Source organism: Abramis brama, assembly GCF_963993115.1.
Source record: "Abramis brama genome assembly, chromosome: 1".
Classification (NCBI taxonomy): Eukaryota; Metazoa; Chordata; class Actinopteri; order Cypriniformes; family Leuciscidae; genus Abramis; species Abramis brama.
In genome coordinates this window covers 33,270,005-33,293,871 of record NC_139963.1, presented here as the reverse complement: position 1 = coordinate 33,293,871, position 23,867 = coordinate 33,270,005, and the positions used below count along the sequence as shown (strand labels likewise).

Below are 23,867 nucleotides of genomic sequence, written 5' to 3'. Positions count from 1 at the left end.
ACTCATTTAATTTGTGTATTATTATTATTACCAATAATAATAATCATGCAGTTATTCAATAATTCGTGTTTGTTCATAATACATTCATTATTGTTAATTTCTATAACTTGAAATGTTAAAAATGTACAGGTACAATGTTGTATATGTAGAAATTAGAATTTACATTTGATGCTCTGCAAGGAACAGGTCATATCCAACACATACTGAAATTCTTTAACGGAAGCAGTGCATGTTTTTCATGAGAGAGTCAGAAGCTGCTGCCTCATATATTACGGGCGAATACATCACACATAGGAATTTCTCGTAACGCATCTGTAAACCTGTTGTTTGTGTGAAAGGAAATTTTACAGCCCACAGCAGCACGGCGTAAGAAACGATCCAGATTCTCTTCAACACCCAGAAGGAGGCTTTAAATTTCAGAGATTGTGTGTATTGATTAAAACCTGCAGCAGTTCTGGGATGAGACAGGAAAGTTTGAGTGAAATTAAGAAATAACACTTGAATCATTTATCATTGTGAAGAGAAAAACTCAGTTATGTCCTGTTTGTGAATTCACGTTTATATTTGTTTTCTTATAAGACTGTTTACGTCCTCAATAAGTGTTTAGATATGCTGTCACAATCAAGGTGAAGCAGGTTTTTGTATAGTCGAGCTACAGTCTTCATCTGTCAAGCCTACATGTCATAATACTTAACTGAATTTTGAAAGGATTAAAAACACGTTGCACGCCACTTATGTCTTTCAGAGTGTGCACACAACTGCAAGGCCAGTTGATAAAGCCTGCATGACATGTAACCAGACTGGTTACATTTACATGCTTTTATACAAAGCAACTTGCATTTGCATTCAAACTATACATCTTTTCAGTTCAACACCATGACCTTGGCGTTGCTAGTGACTAAAGCTAAAGCTAAGACTAAAGCTTTTGCATGAAATTTTTAAAAGATAATTTATTGCTTTAGACTGAAATTGAACTTTTAAAATGGTGTAATTTTTTTAATTCATGTAAATGCACTTAGGGGCCTTTCTCGTGTGTTTTTGAGTTTAAAACTGTAAGACGCAGGGCAGTGGAATGAAAGATAAGTAAGGTATGTTTTTTTAAAGGTTGTTCTTTAACTTGAACGCCACATTTTTAGAACGCATATCATCCACGAGATGCCGCAAAAGACAAGATCAGAATGATCAAATATGTCTGCCTGGTGCATGTTTATGCTGAAAAACATAGGAAAATCAGCGCAGTTATATTGTTGATTGCAGTGTTATTTGCTTAAATGTTTAGATGAATCGCAACAAAGTATTTTAATAAATGAACTGTCCTATTTTATGCAATTTTGCATCACATGTACATTTATCTTGTTAAGGAAAGCAAGACAAAAATACTGATTTAAAAAAGATAATTTGTATTGTCCTTTGAATCACTCTGCATTTTATCTGAACCAGCACTTTTCATTTTAAGAGCTAAGAAAGTAGTTTTGGTCATAAACACAATCAAAACATTGTAACATATACTGGAGCTCTGGGATGGAAAAGTAGATGGTGGAGGGAAAAGCCTACATTATATTAATGGAAGTTGACTTCATGATCCTTTGGTGTGATGTGACGCTGGGACACACTGTGTGTGTTTGAGTGTTAATGGATCCATGTGCTTGATGAAGTGCGAGTGCAAACAGACCCTGATGCTAATGAGCAAAAAATTAGCATGTGATGATGATGCAAGCAGCGTGTGCAGGTCAGAGCGCTGGATTTACTGCCGCTTAACAGTCAGTCACCCAACATGTAATGCAACATCCATCATGTTCAACAAAGCCATTTCTGCACCACTGGAAACAAACGGAATTGTAATTCCCCAAGCCATTGTTTGGACGAAGGGGTCCAGTCGTCCATAGTCTGAACTACACTATTCTGGGGGCAAAAAAAGATATTTTTCCATTGATGGCCCTTGAGTGTAAAAGTGTAATAGGCTGTAATTAACACTACACCAGAGTTATGAAATGCATAATTACATATTGTCTGAAATATGTATTTTTTATATAAAATTATTTTATTTTATTTTAGCCACTGCTTTACTGAGCATTTAAAAAAAACACAACTTCATGTTTTATCTCACAATTGATTTTCACACCGTTGATCTTTGTGAGCGTGTGTTGTGAGATCTGAGCATTATCAGAACTGGCCTGGAGCTCAGAAAGCTAATTAGAGAAACTCTTTGATGAGCTATAAGTCAATTATCATGTGACTTCCCCCTGCATTACCATATAAATGCCCAAAGGTCCTCATGCAACTATTTACATTGAAGGAGAAATCCATTGCTCCAGATCTCGGCTCAGCCATGCATTTCGTGCATCGACATACAAGCCCAAGTGAGTTAGAAACTGGAGAAGTGGTGTCCTCAGCATTAGCTGCCGTATCTGTGCACAACCAGCTGCACCTGCTTGTGATGAAGGGCATCTTTCCTTCTTTCCACTGGGAACATGAGCATGGTTGAGGGTGCACGTAGCCAGCTGTATTCCTAAGGGTGTGCCAGGCCCCATCCACTCCCTAATACAACACACTGCCATCCATCATTGTGACAGCCAGACCTCCTCCATGATCAGACAGAGATGAGAGGAAGATCAGAGGTGTTCTGCGCTGTCCTGCCTTTGTACCAATTTGCATGGTAAAAAGGCAGGACAGCGCAGAACACCTCTGATCTACACTGCACGTCAGACATTTTGTTGGACAACAGTCGGACTAGCATATTATCACACTGTATCATATACCCAAATGTTCCATATACAGTATGATTGATTTTTATTAAACAAATTTTAGTCTTATTTTTCCCTTTTTTTTCCAGTGGGTATCTAAAATTAAACTGCTTTTAAATGTAAACTCTCTGGTTGTGATTATGATGATGATGAACAGTTTCAGTCTCAAGCCCTGAGGAACTCTCAGAACTATCAGTGCAGTTGTCAATAAGGATCAGTACTCTGTGTCAATACAGATGTCAGCATGTGACTGTTTGTCATTGTATGTTCTAGTGCAGGGGTGTGTTTTTTTGTTGTTGTTTTTTTTACTTGTTAAACCTTGGACCCATAGAGAGTGCTTGCCAATTTTTGGTAAACTAAAACCTGGTAAAAAATAAACCTTAACTGAAACAAACACACATGTATGTGTATGTATTTGCCATGGCATCATTTCTCATTTTAATTTAGTTTAACTTGATATACAAAAAAAAAGAAAGAAACATTTATAAAAACTGAATGCACATGTATAAAAATAATAATAAAAATGACAAAACAAGAAAAATGACTAAAAATGTAGTTACATTGAAAATCAAAATCAAAGCAAAATGAAGTGTATGAAAAGTAATCATTTCATTTAGAAGAGGCTTTTAGATTTCATACAGGGGCTATGAACTCTCACAGAACGCAATTTTCCATTCCACTGCTCTACTTTTCCATTGTTTTTCAATGTGAATGCGTTAGACGGATGTCTTTAACCGGTGCGCTCGGGTCTCGCGTCTTTTGCAGCATCTCGCGCATAACACCGCGTTCTAAAAATGCAGCGCTCGAGTTAAAAGAAGTCCAACTTTTAAAAAACGCGTCTCCAGTCCTTGCTTTTTTCCCCTCCTTCCAATGACCTGCGTCTCGCATTTTTAACAGAAAAAACACGTTCTGTGTGAGCCAAAGCTGAATTTTCAGCATCATTACTCCAGTCTTCAGTGTCACATGATTCTTCAGAATTCATTCTAATATGATGATTTGCTGCTCAAGAAACATTTATTATTACTATTATCAGTGTTGTGCTGCTTAATATGTTTGTGGAAACTGTGATACACTACCATTCAAACATTTGGGGTAAGTAACAAACAAACTATGAATTGACAAGCTATTTGACTTGGTCAGTGTATCATAAAGGAACATCTCCATGTGATGGTCAGGTCTATCACTGCGCATTGACACTCATCATTAATTAGCCTGCCTGAAGTGTTGCAGTGCCACACATTAGAATAAGGTACATGTGCCCACACAGCACCCACACCTCCCTCTCTCACCAATCCAGCACGAGTCCAGCTCTGATCAGCCTGGAGCTAATTATAGGCCATGTGAATGTGCAGGTTACAGCAACAGTGTGGGCTATCGCAAGGCTGTTAATTACATCATTAATCCAGTAGCCCTAGAGGCCGTACGCATTGGCCGACCCTAAACAGATGGATGTAGTGAGGGAAAATATGAAAGCAGGCTTCATTTGTTGTTCATATCTGTGAAAGAAATGGATCATGGCACCTCTAACCAAAGCTGTTACCTTCATATTAAAACGCTGTCTCCTAAACTTAATGTCATGTACCTGTGTTAACGCTCTCATACCTTTAATTAAATGTGTGGCCATTTGCCCACTAGCAGAAACTATGGTTTCCGGTGTGGGCCCATGCTAAGTGATGGATGGCTCAGCACACAGTCAGACCAATGTGTGCTCACCCAGACAGTCAATATGCCTTTTAATCTCCTGTGTTTTCCAAGAGGGGTCGAGCACGAGAGGGCATTATGCGAAGCTAAAAACGGTCATTTTGATAGCTAATTATAGGGCAGGTGTCTGACACCGCGCCGGGGCCAAGTTCTCTGCTCTCACCCTGTTTCCCATCCTCCTCTCTGAAGCCATGACTCAGGCCACCTGTGTTTGCTGATGTCCCGCTGCCGTAATTTAATTTACTCTATAGTGTCAGAAGGTCATGCCCTATTTAATAGAGGTTCTTCAGTCTTCAGGAGGCTGATTTGGGTTTTTTGGGGGAGCAATTTGCAGTGCTTACAAGTTTAATATAATTACATGGCTCTCTGGAATACTTGATTGGTCAAAGGTGGCATTCTGCTGTCAAATATTTTATATAATGATAACTAAACTGTATATTTTGCTCAGCAACCAATCTCATACCCTGCCTCTCTTATTACTCTGTGGTTTCTTTTTCTCACATAATTAATATCATGTAAGAACTGCGTAAAATAACATTTTAATAACTAATTCATGACTATTTATTTATCTTTTAAGTAGCTGTATAAGCAGGCTAATGTACAGTACAGCCAGCTGGTTATGATTGCATAATAAACCTCATCAAGAAGATGATCACTGATGTCTGTAATGACTTTATATTATCCCTCACATAAGTGCTGGCAACATGCGGACAATAATAACAAGCTTAAAATGAAAATCCAGGCATGAATTCTGTGTGCAGTTTGATCACAGTGGTTTTCAGTGGTTGTGTCAGACTAGTTACTAATTTGATCCACTCTCAATAGACTGCTGATCCAGGCGGGCATCGATATCAACAGGCAGACCAAAGCGGGCACTGCCCTCCATGAGGCTGCACTGTGTGGGAAGACTGACGTAGTGCGCCTCCTGCTGGATGTAAGTAGAAAGAGATAGAGAAAATTTATTGATCCCTGAAGGGAATTTAGTGCACAATAGCAGCCTAATAAAATAACATCACTAATTTATAGTTGTCAGTAAGCACCAACATTAATTTACTGATGGATTTACCCACACTGTTTGTGATAACATTGATTTGTAATAAAGTATTAAAGGGTTAGTTCACCCAAAAATGAAAATTCTGTCAGTAATTACTCACCCTCATGTTGTTCCAACCGCGTAAGACCTTCGTTCATCTTCGGAACATAAATTAAGATATTTCTGATGAAATCTGAGAGCTGGATCACTCCTCCATAGGCTGCTAGGTGACCGAAACTTGCTGGCCCAGAAAAGTTATTAAAGAGATCGTTAATATAGTCCAAGTGACTACAGTGGTTTAATCTTAAGTATATCAAGCGACGAGAATACTTTTTGTGCGCAAAAACAAACAAAAATAACGACTTTATTCCACTATTCATTTCCATCTCTCTGGGCCTCGTAGTGTTTTTGCGCTGCGCGTCTGTGTTACACGTCATCACGCATCACACACATGACCAGCGTCGGCCAATAGTGAGCCTACGTGGTGACGTGTAACACAGACGCGCAGCGCAAAAACACTACGTGAACCAACTAGAGGCCCAGAGAGAAGGAAATGAATAGTGGAATAAAGTCGTTATTTTTGTTTGTTTTTGCGCACAAAAAGTATTTTCGTCGCTTGATATACTTAAGATTGAGCCACTGTAGTCACTTGGACTATATTAACAATCTCTTTAATAACTTTTCTGGGCCAGCAAGTTTCGGTCACCTAGCAGCCTATGAAGGAGTGATCCAGCTCTCAGATTTCATCAAAAATATCTTAATTTGTGTTCCGAAGATGAACGAAGGTCTTACGCGGTTGGAACAACATGAGGGTGAGTAATTACTGACAGAATTTTCATTTTTGGGTGAACTAACCCTTTAATAGTATACCTGACTGTTATACCTCAGTTACATAATTGTCTTAATCCAACTCCGCAAGTGAACAGTCCACTTATTTAGTCTTGTCTAGTTCGTTTGTATGATATGGTGGTTTCCTGCAGATTTGGCCCGTTAGGTGGTCTATTTTTTTAAACTAGTCCACCACCTGAAAAGGTTGGATATCCACTGCTCTATCCCAACACTATACATTGAATTACTTTGAATAGTAAATTGTTTAGAAGTGGCTAGAGTTTTTAGACTTATATACCCTCTTATCTAAATGGTAAGTAAAAATATCAAACTTTTATGTATCATTGAGAAACATTTCTACCATGTTAGTCAATTGGATCCCAAGCATTATCTAATATTGCTTTAACCTTCTCCCTACAGAGTGGCATCAATGCAGCAGTGAGAAACACATTCAGCCAGACAGCGCTGGATATCGTCTATCAGTTCACTGCTACACAGGCCAGCCGGGAAATCAAGCAGATGCTACGAGGTAAGAAATTTTTAAGAAGTTTTTTTTTTTTTTTTAAATATACATCACATATGTATTCATGTATATATGTTTATTAGTGATGTGTAGTAGATTATGCAGTTTTATGTCTGCTTATCTCTGTGCAGATGCCTCAGCAGCCTTGCAGGTCAGGGCCCTGAAGGACTACTGCAACAATTACGACCTGACAAGCCTCAACATAAAGGCTGGAGACGTTATCACGGTAATTTTCATAAGACTTGCTCTAAATCAATTCAGAACCTTTGAAAACAGTTCATTCAAACAGTTTGTTTTACTCTCATGTATTATATAAATTTCAATCAGTGTTAAATATGCTAACTATTTTAAAAATTCACAATGTTTGTTTGTTTACATTATAAATTCCACATTAATCCTTTGTAATCATAGTAGTTAGTTCAGTGTACTTTCAGAATTTCTCAACAGAGGGCACTGTTGCCTGTGTTTTTCCTCAGACTGTCAAAAATAATTTAGACACACATCAGCTCCTTCCCAGAGAAAATATATCTTTTTTTGCTCTATATACAGTATGATATTTGGAGTGATCTAATTTCCTTTACCTCAGAAATTATCCAGGGTTCAGCGCAAAGTTTTGAAATCACAGAACTGCCCCAAATATTTAAATGTCTTACCTATACTATCATTTATCGACATGCTATCGTTTTATTCTAGGCCTGTTTAGTTAAGTTTTTATATGGTTTGAAAAAATGCCCTCACAAAGATAAAACATCAAATAAATAAATAAATTGAAAAACAATTCCAAATATTGCCATATACATGATATATACACTACTAAAATTATTTTTTTAAAAATCAAACTTTTATTCAGCATGGACACATTAAATTGATAAAAAGTGACTGTTAAAAAAGATTTCTATTTTAGTAGAAATTTTAATGGAAATTCAAAGTCAAATTCAAATAGAAAACAGTTATTTTAAATTGTAATCATATTTTACAATATTAGTTTTACTGTGTCTTTGATTAAAGAAATGCAGCCTTGGTGAGAATTAGAGACTTCTTTCAAAAACATCTTACCGACTTCAAACTTTTGAACAGTATAGTGTATAAAATAAAAATAATTTACATTAAAATAATCTTAAAATTTCTGCCACTGGTTAATGCTGCCTCATAAACATAAGACTTTAAATTAATTCATTTAATTTTGACATTACAAAGTATTAAAGGCGCCCAGACAATGCATATTGCCATTATAGATGATGGATGATTTTGATTCATTACTCTGTAGGTTCTGGAGCAACATTCAGATGGGAGGTGGAAGGGCTGCATCCATGATAACCGCACAGGGAATGACAGAGTGGGCTACTTCCCCTCCAGCATAGTGGAGGTGATCAGTAAGAGGCCTGGGGCTGTGGGTAAGAGACGACAACGGGCGGGTCAGTGCTGCCTCTCACACTCACAGATGCATAAGTGATGCTGCTGAACTCGCATGACCCTGATTCTGTTTACAGCCAGCTGTTCTTGATGCTCATGTGCACTGGATTGAGAGCCAGACAGGGCCATCTGCTTTTGTGGCAACAAAAAACAGGGCAAATGTAGAGCTCTTTTCTCATCTCGTAATGTTGTAGTTCATGCAGTCAGGGAAAAAAAAGCTGGTCATTAATAGTACCTTAAAAATAGTGGCCTTGCCTCCATCCATCCATTGACAGAACAGCTGCAGATCTCGTTGGATTGAACCCTTTGGGTCTATTTACATTTGCTACCGGTATTTTCACAAAACTCTTACCCACTTACTTCGACACTCAAACATTGATCAGTGTTGCGCTCACTATATAACAAATAACAGTCCATTTTTTTTCACTGTTATTTTTTCATTGATGGAACATACAGTGTCACCAGATAAATATTAGTGTGGGGTACATCTAGATCTTAGTTCACGTTGGACAATAAGTACCTCCTCATCCGTGCTGGAGAACAGAGAAGAGAAGAGAAGAGAAGAGAAGAGAAGAGAAGAGAAGAGAAGAGAAGAGAAGAGAAGAGAAGAGAAGAGAAGAGACGAGACGAGACGAGACGAGACGAGACGAGACACCTGATATTAAATAGATATTTAGATTGTCACTCATTGGAAGAATCATTGAGCAACAGAACACTCTTTTGTGCACTCATCCAGATGCATATGATCCATCCAGTGCGCTCTTTCCATTCAATGGGTTTATGTCCGGTTGATATCTCAGCAGGGGTCTAATCTGTGTGTTCATTGTGTCTCATGCTTCACTAAGTATCCATGTCTGTGTCTCTGCATCTGCTGCTCGGTCTCCTCCACTCCATCCACATTTTTGTGCGCTTTTTAGAACTCCTTTCTTATAGTGCCATTTTTACTGAAATTGCAGTTTTTATGAAAAAAAAACAAACATTGTTGATATGAATGTAATTAGTGAAGGAGGACGACTATCTCAAACAAGCCCTGCTGTGCTCATAGCAAACATAAATGGTCAAATTACACACTCGCACACCCACCCTCCCACACACAGACTTACTGAAAAGAGTCACGCTTACTAAACTTCTCATTTGAGAGGGTAGCTCTACAGTATTTCTCCTCAGGCACTTACAGAGACAAGTATTTGTGTTTTACTACAAGCACCAGCTCATTTCATTTCACTAACCTTGCATTTCCACACATCAACTCTATTTCAAATATATGGAAAATATATAAAAATATCATTCATCCTTGAAGAAGTAGTTATAGCCATTTCACTCCATTCTCACACTAAACAGCTCGAAGTGAAAAACAAGCGTTTTCTTCCTTTTAATTTGTCTTTTATGGTTTTTCCGTTTTGAATTTTGTGATTGGTTGTGATTTTTGTGTTGGGTTAATTTGCTTTCCCTCTCTTATGTGTAATTGTTTTGTTTGTTGTGGTGGTGGTGGTTGCTGTGTTGTCGTATCTAGGTTCATGGAGTACAGTCACTTGTACCCAACAGTATCAAAAGATACAAGTCTGTGCGCCGGTGTGCGGCCCCGTGTCGCCCGCCGTTGCCATGGTGAATGGGGACTCGTATCATGAGATTCATATCCTGCCGCCTCCTCCACCTCCGCCACCACATTCCCATCTGCCACTTTTCACTTCCTTTGGCTATAACAGGTCCCCAAACACCTCAGGAGAGCCGCACAGTGGACAAGGTACAGATCCCCTAATCTGTCTCCACTGTATTATTATTATTATTTATTATTATTGTTGTTATTATTATTCACAAAGCTTTAAGGAATGTGTTAAATTACAGTATTTTTCATTTAAATAGTCTGAATACAAACAATGATCAATTAGTTCCACTAATTCCTTAAAGTTTTCTGAAATTATTTTTCTGAAAATTATTATTTCTGAACTTTACATTTAATTTAAAATTAAACACATTTAATTTTATTTTCTGACATTATTTTGGTTGTTGATTTTTTTTTTTTAGAGGCCAAGAATGATCAAGATTTGGCTAGTAAGTTCTTTTAACCAGCACAAAAGAGGTTCATGGGCCTCTCTTTGTTGAAGCTGTTATCTCTCCTATTTTACCCCTAAATTTTCCCTGATCTTGGTGCTATATTTTCCCTCTCTGTGATGACCACACTTTGGATTCGCTCCACTGCCCCTTTCAACCGTTCACTCGTACACGTGACCAATAGGGAATGCGCAGCCAGCCTCTCACCCCTCCATACCTGCATCTCTGCACAGCCATTTGTCCGTCACTGAACATCTGTCTGTTTCAACTCTCCTTCATCTCAACTCTACTGATCTGTCCATTCATACTAACTCTGATCCTTTCAGTGATGTGTATCAAACCAAACTTTGATATTGGTACGGAGCATGAAGATATGCTTATGTTCTCTGGATTACCGTAAATTGTAATATAAATATGTCTGTTTTAGTTGTAAATGATCAGTAATCATCAGGCCCACATGGAATCTGTGCCCAGCAGAATTTGAATGGTGGACATGGCAAAATATTTTGACTAATCTATTTTATTTCCTGCTCACTTTCTGTAAAATGTTTAAATCCATTCTGAAGAATTATGCTGATTTTCTCTTAAAAACAGCAAAACAAAATCTGCACATTCTGTCTGGGCCTGGGAATCGTAAAACAAACACAAAGGGACAGTTACAATTCTGTCATAATTTACTCACCATTATGTTGTTCCAGTTTTTTCTTCTGTGGAACATTAAAAAAATATGTAAGTAAAAAAAATGAAAGTCAGTGGAGTCCAAAACAACTCGTTCACAAAAGAAAATCACACAGTTTTGTAACAGGGGGCTGAAAAAAATCTGGCAGAATTTTCATCTTTAGGTGAATTATTCCTTTAACAACATAATAGTCTGGTGAGACTGTCTCTCTTCAGTGATTAGAGAGACCATTGCCATAAGATGTTATTGCATTTATTTGTATTTAAACACATTTACCTACACTTGTGGTTTGATGTCTTTGGAGTCACTAATGAACTATGCTCCTGTAATGCACTGCAACTCCTCTTATTGTTAAACCTATTTACATATATAATCATATATCTCTGTATATATTATATATGTTTTACCTATGTGTATGTGTAAATCAAGGCATATATATATGTATATACACATATATACAGTACATGTTTCTTCTTATATATTTCATGTACCTCTGTATATAAATGTTCATATATATTTGTGTTAGATATACAGTATATATATATGCGTGATTGCCTTGTGTGTGTGTGTGTGTGTGTGTTTGAAAGAGAGAGAATGAGGTTTGTGGTCAAACAGACTGCTAAAGCACATACATAGTTAAGATTTCCTCTTGCCTGACCTGTCCAGAAAACCTCTGATCCCGGGCAGGTGGCCAAGCCAGGGCGCAGTTAATGGTGGTTTCTGTGTTAAAGGTTCTCGCGGCTCAGACTCCAGTCCACATGGCTCACCCACCCCAGCCGGTGGTCCCCAGGGCGGCAGCAGCGAAGAGATCTGGGTGCTGCGCAAGCCTGTGGCAGGTAACAGCAGGACTGCCCCTTCCTCGTCCTCCTCTTCCTCTTCTCTCATGACTTTGCCACCTCCTGGTGCAGCTGCTGTGTACGCCTGACCTCAGAAACCTCCTCAGTTGCAGGCGTGTAGGCGCATTGAAAGGCTCTCATTCGCTCTGTTACAGTAACATCCGTGGAATCGTTCCCTCAAGAAACACATGTAGAGACAATCCACAGATGTGTCTGTAGCCCTGTGGCAAACTGCATTTTCAATGAATGCAGTGTGGGCTTGAGTGTGTTTGTATTAGTGACTATGCTAACATGTCTTGTGTCCATCAATCACCTGGTCTTTCACCATTGTTATGTAAGTCTCTGTCATCCCGTGTGTCAGATCAGTGCATTGCAGAGGGGGAGTTCATAGTGGTGTGATTGGAGCAAACGTGATGGTATGGTCCAATGGGGCTGACTGTGTTTGTGTATGTGTTTGTTGGGGGCTTGTTGTTCCAGGTGGAGACCGCAGCAGTGTGGGCAGTTCAGGGAGTGTGGCCAGTGCCCGATCCTCTGGTAGTGGACAGAGCGCAGGCAGCAGCAATATCCTTCACGCACAGGCAGAGGGAGTTAAGGTGCGCTATCTGACATGCAAAGTGACTCAACTTCAATTGTGGTTTGAGAAGATACCTGAAAGAACTGTCTTATTTGTTGTTTGTCATTCATTTTAAAGGCCTCTTATCTATTGCCAGTATTACTAGATTTATTACAATATCTGGAAAAAAACAGGTCATAACATCCTAAGATGAACAGCCTTGTCAAGTTTAGTTGTGTTTTGGAATTTTACCAGCTCAGCCAAGGTCATCTACAAGCCCTAACCAGCCCAAGATGGTCTACAAGGCCAACCTTGAGCCCATTTCCTGGTAGTCCAGCTGAACCAGCTTGAATGGATTACAAAAACATAAATAATGAGCTTCAGCTCCAGCTAGAAAACATTTAAATCCAGCTACCATCTAGTCTTCCAGACCAAATAAGGTGGATCAAGATGATTTACAAGGTCGACCTTGACCCTTACAAACTAGCAGTCCAACTAAACCTGCTTGGACCATCTAATCACCTTAAAAGACCTCCCAACAAACAAATCTACCAGCCCTAACCAGGTTGACCAAGATGGTTTATGAAGTCGACCTTAACTCCATTAGCTGGCAGTCCACCTAAATCAGCTTGGACCTGAACAATAAATAATCAGCTTTAACCAGCTACCTTGAGGAGATGGTTTTAGCTGAATTTTCCAGCAGGACCTTTAATACATCAGAGAAGAACCTGTTACTCATTCTCACAAAGCTTTGTTCTTCAATAAGGGGGTGCACTTGAGGTCCAGTTTGCATAGTCTGCATTGATATTTGTATGTTATTTCTTGATCTGATGAGCTTTGTTTATCCTGTAGCTTCTGGCCACGGTTTTGTCACAGTCTGCTAAAGCTAAAGAACACCTGCTGGAGCAGACAAAGTCTTTGGAACACCCTTCTCATGCTTCCAGCAACAAGGGTTAGTGGGAATTTCAAATGACTCTTCTGAAAAGATTTCATATGAGAGTATCTTGTCACAAAGAAGTCTCTCCATCCAAAATGTTTTTTGTTTTTTGAACAAATTAGAGACTTGGCTCCTTTTTTTGTGCCAGATGGTTGCACTAATTGCTGTGGGTGGGAGCATCACAAAGATCTGATTGGCTAAAGGAGTAGTTAGTCAAAAAACATAACAGGGATTGGTTGTGTAATAGTAATGCTCCAATGTGTATGAATGATCTCATGGTCCTTCTAGGATCTTCCTCACGCAGTCAGAGTTTGTCAAGCTGTCCACTCCACGAGCAGCCGTATGGGGAGGCGGTGTCCCAGAGGAAAGGGGAGGCGTTGCCTGAGGGGAAGGTAAGGAGACTCCTACTCAAAACACACTGTCCTGTTACCTCTCCTCAAACAAGCATACACTCTCTCAGACACACACATACATATAGATGCACTGGCACATCCAGGATGCTTTCCCAGCACTTCCTCTCACAGCTGGCCTCATCGGTATTACGCGCTCTCGGTTGTCGTCAGGACACGGTGAGTGGGCTTTTCCGCAGGCTTCCTTGCACGTTGTCCTCAGCTTCAGGCTTCTGTCAGCCGCTCTGTCTGATACTGCTGTCTAATATTGACAGCGATTCCTTTCACTGTGATCTTTTCTGATCATTCATTTCATTTTCTTTGCTACATTTTAAAGTCCATTCCAAATTATTTTTTGCCTTATTTTCAGTAATTTTCACCTTTTGATTTCTTTTCAGAGAGTACCCAACAATGTAGACGTGTGATTTAAATGTGGAGTGATATGGTAATTGGGGCAGGATCAAGATTTAGTCGGTCTATATTGAGACATGAAGAACAGTTATAGGGATAGCTATAGGGAAAATGAGATTATTACACTGATATTTTTTTTTAGACAATTTTTATTTTTTAACACAATACCAACAAAATATGACACAGTATAGGTATTATTTATCCTTTATCTCATTAAATGAGATTGTATGTTGCAAATTGGTAATGCATAACTGACCCTCGCAGTTTTTGATGTCATTTTTACACTCAGCTGATATCAGAAATTCCACCATTTAGTCATATAACAGAGAAATGTGGCTGCCATATCTTTCCCAGCAGGACTTTTGAGCTGCTGAGTAGAGCTGCTCCATGCTGGACTTGTGGACTAAGGGCCATCTGTTCAAAACAGCCCTATTTTCTCTGCTGCCCAACTCCCTTTTTGCCTCCCCTACACAGAGTTACAGTACATCCTCCTACTTCCAGGGAAGTGGCATTCAAAAGCAGAAACTGTATGAACCACTACTTTTTAAAAGCTGAACCCTTTGGTTCAGAAAGGAGAGTCCTTATTTGCTAAAGCTTTGTGCCCTGTTGCCAGAGCAGATACCTGGAGCAAGAGCAGTAATACTGGACTAAGAGCAATAAGTCCAATTTAATACAAAAAAAGTAGGGTGGACTTTTTAATTATTTAGGAACTTATAAAGTTTAGTGAAGCTGTGACATTGGTCATTGGCTCATTTGTTGGCCTGGGGTCTGGTCCATCTTCAGCCATGGGACCCAAACAGTGATAGACTACCACCTATCTTCTCTTCTAGAGCTCAGAGGCTGTTATCGAATGGCTGAGTGAATTTCAGCTGCAGGTCTACGCTCCAAACTTCATCAGCGCCGGCTATGACATTCCTACAATTAGCCGAATGACCCCAGAGGTAAGAGTTGCCCCCCCCCCCACCTCCTTAAACCACCCTAAACTATTTACGTCACTCCCCTCTTCCCTAAATGTAACACTCACAGACCCACCCAAAGCACAGAAAAGAAGCAGTCAGAAGATAAAAACGAATCCACCAACAAACTCTCTTTGGATTCTGAAGTGAAATGGCTTGCAATGAGTCTGAACTGAAGCACATAAAGCCATGGGCATGGCTCACACAGGCTTTATGAAACTCGTGGCAAAGGATGGAAATATCTCACCCAGAAACCCCCCAGACATTGTTGCTGTTGTGGTTATCAAATGTGTTTCCTGTTATGTTATGTTGGTATCATGATGACCCACATAATAACTTAAGCATATGTACATGCTCTTGTGAGCTATGTATTTATGTGCATATAATTAAAATTAAAGCATTTAATCAAATGCTTTTTTCATTTGCAAATATTTTACTATTAATGGTAATTTCATGAATTTTCATAATGGAGTGCAAATCTTTTACTAAATTGAACTAAACTAAATTGTTACTAAAACTGAAATTAATATTCGAGCAATTAGAATTCCTGGAAGCAAACTCGCCTACCATACTTAATTACATTAAACCACTGACTTCATGAGATTTACATATTATTATTGCTGAAAGCAGAATTAACAGGGCTATTTTGTTGAAACACCATGGACATGCTCAATTAGGATATGTTTATATGGTTATGTTTGGGGTACTCTGAAAAGGCTTCTTTTCCTCACTTGCTCCTCACTTGCTCCTGGTATTATTTTATTATTTTCCCTTTCCCATTTTTTTTCATCAGCTTGTATCATCTTTTTTGTGTATATGTAATGTTCATAGAATATGCGCCACTTGGTTTAGTGTGTATGTGTGTACAAAGGTCTTGGGGTTCTTGAATGTGCTTGGTTATGGATCTGATGGTTTCTGGGACTCCTATATGTATTTTCAGGATTTAACAGCTATTGGAGTAACCAAACCAGGACATCGAAAGAAGATGACCTCAGAGATAAATAAGCTCAGTGTTAATGAGTGGCTGCCTGACCAAAAACCGGTGAGTTTAACAAGTGCAGACACACACACAAACACACACACAACATTGGGTTTCCATGTTTTATGGGAACTTTCCATAGACGTAATGATTTTTATACAGTACCTGTACAATCTGTATAGATACCCTAACCCTAAACACAACCCTCACAAAAAAATGTCCTGCATTTTAACATTTTCAAAATAAATAGTTTAGGATGATTTTCCTAATGGGGACCAAAAAATGTCCCCACAAGATATAACATTTCTGGTATTACTATTTTGTCCCCACAACGTAGGAATACCTGAACATACACACGCATCCAGATGTAATTTGTTTTTATTTGTATTTAATCTGTAGGCGAATCTTGGAGAATGGTTATCCATGATTGGGTTGAGCCAATATCACCAAATTTTAGTCAAAAATGGCTACGAGAACATTGACTTTATCACTGACATTACATGGGAGGACCTTCAGGAGATTGGCATTACAAAACTTGGTAAGATAGACAGTGGACTGGGATCCATAATCTTTAAGTACTTCAAAATGATTACACATAAAACTTCTCTTTTTTTACCAAACTGCATAGGCCATGTTGGTTTACATTACTTCTCTAACCAAATTTGCTTAGGACACCAGAAGAAGCTTATGCTTGCAGTGAAGAAGCTGGCAGAGATTCAGAAGGCCTCTGATGGTCGTAACGCATTGCGTAAAAAGCCCCCAGCCGCTCAGGAGGTGATGGCAATTGAGAGCCCACCCCATGACAGTGGAGAGTGTATGTCTCCTAAAATGAGCACTTTCCAGGACAGTGAACTGAGCGGGGAGTTACAGGCAGCTCTTAAACACCCTGCTGATGTGCAGGACGGCACAGAGGTGAGAACCAACAGTGGTCCGGGAGCACAGCACCGAGCCCGCAGTCTGCATGAGAACAGCATGAATAAGAGCCGAGACACAGAGGAGCCTAGCGGGCCACCCAGAAAGGAGGCACGTACCATGCGCCAGAGCAGCCAAGGAGGCCAGAGAAGTGTCTCATCGGCACAGCCAAAACCACGTCAGTCTTATCCCCAAGGTGCAGGACCACCCTATACTCCACCACAAACACCCACCAAAATGAAGCCTCCTGCCTCACAAACGGTGAGCAACCCACCGGGTAAACCAAAACCTAGTCCTCAGCTGCTCCAGCAGACAGAGAAGCCCATGACACCTCGTGCTCACCCCCAATCCCCCACTCAAATGTCCCATCCACACCCAGCTGCCCAGCCTGTGGAAACCATGGAAGCTGCACCCCAAGGAGCTGCTGTCTCAGTGCCACTCCTGTGCCTGCCACCAGATGGAGACGAAGCTTGCGATGAGTATGGTCTGCCTAAGAAACGTGCCCACAGCCTGAATCGTTATGCTGTGTCTGATGGTGAGCAGGAGCGCGACGAACTGAATGTGACAGATTCAGGAGGAAAGTATGCCACAGTACAGCACCGGGTGGGTCGCAGCAACTCAATGAAAGGGCAGGCAGAGAAGAATGTCAACCGAAGCCAGTCCTTTGCACTCAGGCAGAAGAAGAAAGGTCCTCCTCCACCTCCCCCTAAACGCTCTAGTTCGGCTATCTCGAGCTCCAGCAGTAATCTGGCTGAAGTGCCCAAGGAGACAAGCAGTGGACCTCTTTTGGATGTTCCCTATCAACCACAAAGACGTGCTAGTGACCTGGGTGGCACTGTAGACACAGGCAGTGCAGGAACTGTGAGGAGCATTGCGGCCATGTTGGAAATGTCCTCTATTGGTGGGGGTGCCAAGGGTCTTGCTACACAGAAATCTGCAGGTCACTATCTGCAGGTAAGGTGATTGTCAGTACCCCCTTGGGATGATATTCAGCATTTTTCATAAAAATGTCTGTTAGCAAAATCTGTCGTATTAAAACATGGTTGTTTCTCTACAGGTGGGTTCTGCTGGAACAAAGCAGCGTGATGCCATTGGACTGGATGGGGAAGTAGTGAACCGTCGCAGGACCATTAGTGGTCCTGTCACTGAGTTAGTAGCAGCTGCTAAGCGAGGACCAGAGCCAGTCCAGGATAGGCAACACACTGAACCCCAGCCAAGCTCTAGTGGGAGTTCAGCAGAGAACCTTCCATTTGCTGAGGATGGAAACCTTACCATCAAACAAAGACCTAGACAGGGAAAGGATGAGGCTGAGAGGGGCCTAGAAATGTCATACTCTTTACCCCAGGAAGACCTTTCATGTGTGGATGCCACAGCCTCACTGAAAAGGAGGATCCAGAGCACCAAGCAGCAGCCAAATGGCACCAAGTTCCTGCTCACAGAGTCAAATACGGTTAAGCGCCGCCCCAAAAGCAAAGACAAAGATGCAGAGGAACAACAGGATGGGCAGATGCACGTACCATATGAGAATGGGACTGGCACCATTAAAAGACGCCCTGTGTCAGAGGTGACCGTTTCAGAGCAGCCCCGGCCACAGGAACATCCTGAGAACTCGCCCCGTCGGGACAGTCCAGACCTGGAAGGCCATGTCACTGAGAGTGCCCCTCGTAAGTCCGTCAAGCCTCCAGTGTCTCCCAAACCTGTTCTGGCCCAGCACATAAAGAAACAAGGACCACCAGCTGCCATCACCAAGAAAGCCCCATTTCCTGGACCAACTGGGGCACCTGGCAGCCCAGGTACTACACAGTGCGGGCCTTTCACTTGCCCTGTCTTTACACAATTATGTGAGTATCCCGTAAAGCCGTGTAACGTTTAAACCTTGTTGAATCAAAGTCCGCTCAGTCAGTCTCTCTTCCCGTCTCTCTTCCTATCTCTTTTCTTTTCTATTTACAGTCGAAGGAAAGAAAGTACCTCCTCCGATTTCACCAAAACCTACACCTCCTCCCACAGCTCCCAAACCATCCAAAAATGTTCTGCAGTCTTTAAATACGACACCTAATCCCACTCCCACACCCTCTCCAGCCAAGCAGACTGTCACCAGAATGGCCAGTACAGCTTCTGCCCAGACCAACCACCCTGTCAAGGCTACAACCCCACTAGCTTTGAGTGCGCAGACCACAAACACACCTCAGTCTCCTCACACCCCACACACACCTCAGTCTCCTCACACCCCACAGACACCTCAGACACCCCAAACCCCACAGACGCCCCAAACTCCCCCAACCCCTATCCCTACACCCCCACCTGTGAAGCCCCCTCGCTCCTCAATCAGTGGGGTATCCATGGACAGTTCAACTGGATCAGCATGTGTCGCAGGGGTAGTGACAGCAGATGCAATGCACCAGAAGATAGAGGAGACCAGTGCCTCACTGGCTGCGGCCCTGCTGGCAGTAGAAGAGAAGATCAAGGAGGATGGGCAAAAAGAGTGAGTGTCATGAAACATGCACAAATTGTATGATGTCAGTGACATAATAGACCAGTAGGAATCTAGTCTATGATGGCATCTAGTCTGAGGTTAATATTTCTTTTCAAGTAGTTACAAATATAATTCAAGTCCTTCAAATCAATTCAGCAGTTTTGAGTCTACATCTGTGGTTATTAAGAAACAGACTTCAAGCAGTTTTCCACCATCGTGCTGAATACAGCGAGTACCAGAATTCTATAGTAATTATTATTTATTTTTCTTTTCAAAACTGCCTGTAGCATGTTAGCCAATTTAAACATGAAAAAGCTGAAAAGTTGAAGAGGCTTTATATTGACAAGGCTATTGTGTATTGACGCAGTCTATCATTGAGACACCCTGAGGGAAACCACCTACCTTTAGTGACAGCGACACCAACTGATCAAATTTGATAACTAAAGGCAGATCTGTTCATAGCTTTTGAATTTATTCTCTTTTAAATTCACCACTGGGGGTGTGTTGACCAAATAAATCTATTCAACCTTTCAATTTGCATGTCTTTTTTGACCCCACAACTATTGCTTGCAGCTACATTTTTTCTTATTTTTAAAATATATTTAAGTGTGTGTTTTGATTCACAGCTCAATGACTGAAAACAAGAGCACAGTGAGCATCCTAGACGACATCGGCAGCATGTTCGATGACCTGGCCGATCAGCTGGATGCCATGCTGGAGTGAAGAGCACAGCATGTGTCTCTGTGGCACAACCTCAGGACCCCGGGAGAGCACAAGGGCACAATGACCAATAACATACCCACCTACCCCTTTCTAGTCCTCATCCCTTGCTCCTCTCACCCCCTATTCTCCTGCTCCTTCCCCATTGTCATGAAACACCCGTCTCTCCTCTCTCCCTCCGAGTTGGTTTTGCACAAACCCGAGTTGATGTACCTCAGAACTGGGCAGAAGGCCATCCAGGGCTTTAAACATCAAAGACAGAGCAGAGGGTGGAGAGGCAGAGGTTGGGTTTTAATACATAAAGCTCAACTCTCTGTCCATGGAATATCTCTATCTACCATGAGCAATGAGTAGTAAAATAATAATATGAAAACAATAATTGTATATGAAATAATAGTATGGTATGTGTACATTGTAAGCATGAGGAAAGTTTGTATCTATAAAGAAAAAAAATCTCATAGTGAGAGTCATGCATTAGTACAGTTATATATATATATATATATATATATAAATATAAATATTTTATGTTTTTATTTCATGTTCAATGGTACATACAGTGTTGAAACATTAAGAAATCTATAAAGTTTGATGACAGATATGTGGATTTTTCTATGACTATAATGAAGTTTTAAAACAAAACAAAAAATAAGGCTGGCTTAAACATCTTGTATGTTTGGCTGTGCTCTGCTGAAGAGTATTGTGGGCTGTGTTGAATGTAGTGACTGAAGTGGCTGTTTCACCCCCTGCTCTGTGCTTGCTCTGGGCTCCCGCTCTGTGCTGCTGCTGTGACCCTTTATGTTTCCATACACTTTTTGCCTGTGTGAACTCATACATTCCTGCTCCTGCACAGCCTTCTTCCTTCACCTTCCCTCTTTTTCTTTGCCCTCATCATGTGCAGTGTCCTGTGTGCCTTAACGTGAGAGGTGACCTCAGTGCTGCTAACACACACAAGCAAACAGGTTCAAGCTGAGATAGGCCCGATGTCCATGTGAGTGGCATTGCCTTGTGGGAAGGGAGGCGCCTGTGTGCTCTGATTTGGCGAGGCGTGACCTCATCCTTGGACATCTCTATGCTTAAGTCATCTGCAGAAAGGGGATACACAGTGTAGGCCTTGAAGTCAAAGTGAATAGCCATTTTACTTCCATGATGTAATGCATTTCCAGGCCATACAGCAAATGCTAGAAAATATACAATGATTCTGTTCTTTGGCAATTTAAAATAGGTACTGAATACCAAAATAGCTATTGATTATCATTATGCAATAGCCTGTGCGCCCTAAGTGAAGATTAAGACAAACTCATTTTTCTTAGGAATAAAGTGTCAATGAATTGTTCACAACAAGACCAGGATTGTGCATTAAGAAAGTAAATAGAGTCATGTTGACTTGTACTACACGAGTGACCTGAGAAACACAGGCGAGAACGAGGTACACGGGTCCAGTGACGGTTGGCGGTTTTCGGAAGGTGGGACGCCAGGAAGCACAAAGTGAGAAAGTTGCAAATGTGTGTGTTTGAGTGGCATAAAAACGGCAATCGAAAAGAAACATGCATGTAAGGTGTTATGGACTGACAGTGTAGTGAACTAACAAGGATTTTGCAAACATTAATGAAGCTTGATGCTCAGCATTTCCACCCCCTGGTCAGTGAGCTTGGACAGGTGTGTTTCCACTGGAAGCCTGCATGCAGTCTAATCTCAGCACATTGCGCAGTGGCTGTTTAAGGGTGTGAATGTACCATGGTGTGCCTGCTTTGTATTGCATTCCCCCCAGTATCATCCAGACAGACATTTCCTTAATGACCAAAGGAAGAGCACTAGTCCAAGATGCAATTAAGCTTGGGTCCATAACTTATTCTGAAAAACATAGCAGTATCTAGGTTAAACATATTCACTGAGACTCACATTAAGTGACTTTTACAGGGACATATTGAGGGTAGAATGAGTGATGCTTTTACAGTTTGGTCTCTGTGGACATGAGATGTTTCCAGATGCCATGTTCACTCATTCATGGTGAGGGCACAGTTTGCTGTTATGACAGCACCAAACCTCTTGCAAGCCTCTGAATGTCATTATCTCATTGCCAGCAAACTCACAGTCTCTCATTACTTAACCATCTTTGTTGCCATGACAATCTGCCTGCTCATTATTAGAATCGTCACAGTATCAAAATGATCTTAAATGCAATTTAAGAAAGGGCCCAAAGGAAGGGGAACGTGAGCAAGAAAAATAGTTGTGTAGGTCCCACAATGCTTTACACACTTTCAGTAGCTCCATATATACTTAATCCCTTCCCTGGTTCTCAAAAAAAAAAAGAGAAGAAAAAAGAATATTTGTAATATTTAAGTTATTAACAGAGATTATTATAGATGTTTTCAAAAAGTATTTAATGATGCAGCATCAAGAGGGCTTGTTGATGAAACTGCAAATATTTGAGACAAAAGTGTCTTCTTGGCTCAAAGAGTTTTAAATGAATTGTAAATGGTCATTTTTTTAGAACTCCAGTTTTCTTTTTTAAGGTAACTTTTTGTGATAAGTTTTTTGACTGCCATGTCTTCAGATGAAATAAGTTGTATATTATGCAATGTTAAGTTTTTTTAAAACATGTATGTGCCTTGCTTTAGTTCTTTTCATTTTGTCTTTCATGTTTGAACAATGTGTAGGGGATATGTGGCCGGTCTCAGCTTTCGTCCACCAGATGTTCAGAATTATATCCCTCTTTATTGTGGTCTACTCTGTGGACAGAGTGCAGATGTCTGGCATGGGAATGGCTTTTATAAAAGCTTTATCATGCCCATCACTTCAAAGGACTGGGTGTCGATCCAGTGTTAATTGAGTAGTTACAACCCTGTCCCCACTTCTGTGTATATAGCTGGATGTTTGTCACTGTGAAATCATCCTTTTTTAAACTTGATTTCTCCACTTTAAAGTTCTCATTTCTGTCAGTTTCTTATTGTCATGTTTGCTTCTTTTTTTAATACCAGAGAAGAAAAACAAAACAAAACAAAAAAACAATGAAAAATATTGAAATTCTGAAAACACTGAAGTCAGACTTGTTGTTGGTGCAAGATGTTATTTAATAATGAAAGCTGTTTTCAATTCCATCCTATTTGCAGAGACATTAAAAAAAGAAAAGAAATCTGCACTGCTCAGTGTGTGCAGGCTGTATATTGTGTTGATGTTCTGCCATTGACTTGTATGATACCTGCTGTGACTGGCATTGGGAACAGTGGTGTGCTTGCAGTGACTGCATCAACAGCCACCTGCTCTAAATAAACATTATATACAAACACTCTCATAGCCGTCCAATTACTGAAAACCAACAAGGCCAGCTGGAAACTGCTTAACACCAGTGTTTCATTAATTCGCGTATATAATACTGAGCACTTGTCAAAAAAAATTACAAGTTAAATTACAAGCTGGTACCAAAGGGTACTACAACCCTTCACAGATTTATTTGATATAACTGAATATGTATTAAGGACACTAGAGGGAGTCAACGGCACGTTATGTGTGAATTAAAGATAGCGGCTGAATATAAAAGACTCATGTACACTCAATACAAGCATTAAAAATCTGTCTTATGTATTTTATACAAGAAACTTATGATAGTTTGCATTTGAACATTTTTAACATCACATCCTGTCATAAGCTTAATGGGGGGAAAATATGGGAACAATGCTGAAATCGGTTCATTACTTCCATAATTGTCCTATTCGTGTGAAGCTGGATTG

At 40.5% G+C, this 23,867-nt stretch overlaps 1 protein-coding gene across 8 annotated transcripts in view; it reads left to right on the top strand.

Annotated features, from left to right (window-relative positions):
* Nucleotides 1-23,425, top strand: part of caskin1 (CASK interacting protein 1) — a 109,486-nt gene extending 86,061 nt beyond the window's left edge. The window contains exons 7-23 of one of the 8 annotated variants that reach the window (XM_084133937.1): nucleotides 5,271-5,379; nucleotides 6,727-6,835; nucleotides 6,961-7,055; nucleotides 8,097-8,223; nucleotides 9,756-9,986; nucleotides 10,268-10,294; nucleotides 11,705-11,809; nucleotides 12,287-12,402; nucleotides 13,215-13,314; nucleotides 13,588-13,691; nucleotides 14,930-15,040; nucleotides 15,996-16,097; nucleotides 16,434-16,572; nucleotides 16,705-17,900; nucleotides 18,004-18,739; nucleotides 18,897-19,428; nucleotides 20,046-23,425. In XM_084133937.1, the coding sequence (XP_083990063.1) occupies nucleotides 5,271-5,379; nucleotides 6,727-6,835; nucleotides 6,961-7,055; nucleotides 8,097-8,223; nucleotides 9,756-9,986; nucleotides 10,268-10,294; nucleotides 11,705-11,809; nucleotides 12,287-12,402; nucleotides 13,215-13,314; nucleotides 13,588-13,691; nucleotides 14,930-15,040; nucleotides 15,996-16,097; nucleotides 16,434-16,572; nucleotides 16,705-17,900; nucleotides 18,004-18,739; nucleotides 18,897-19,428; nucleotides 20,046-20,142 (4,036 nt within the window). In that variant the 3' untranslated portion in view covers nucleotides 20,143-23,425. Of the gene's footprint in view, nucleotides 1-5,270; nucleotides 5,380-6,726; nucleotides 6,836-6,960; nucleotides 7,056-8,096; nucleotides 8,245-9,755; nucleotides 9,987-10,267; nucleotides 10,295-11,704; nucleotides 11,810-12,286; nucleotides 12,403-13,214; nucleotides 13,315-13,587; nucleotides 13,692-14,929; nucleotides 15,041-15,995; nucleotides 16,098-16,433; nucleotides 16,573-16,704; nucleotides 17,901-18,003; nucleotides 18,788-18,896; nucleotides 19,429-20,045 lie in introns of all 8 variants that reach the window. The other 7 variants (XM_084133936.1, XM_084133934.1, XM_084133933.1 and 4 more) reach the window with 7 other exon arrangements.
* The last annotated feature ends 442 nt before the right edge of the window (nucleotides 23,426-23,867 follow it).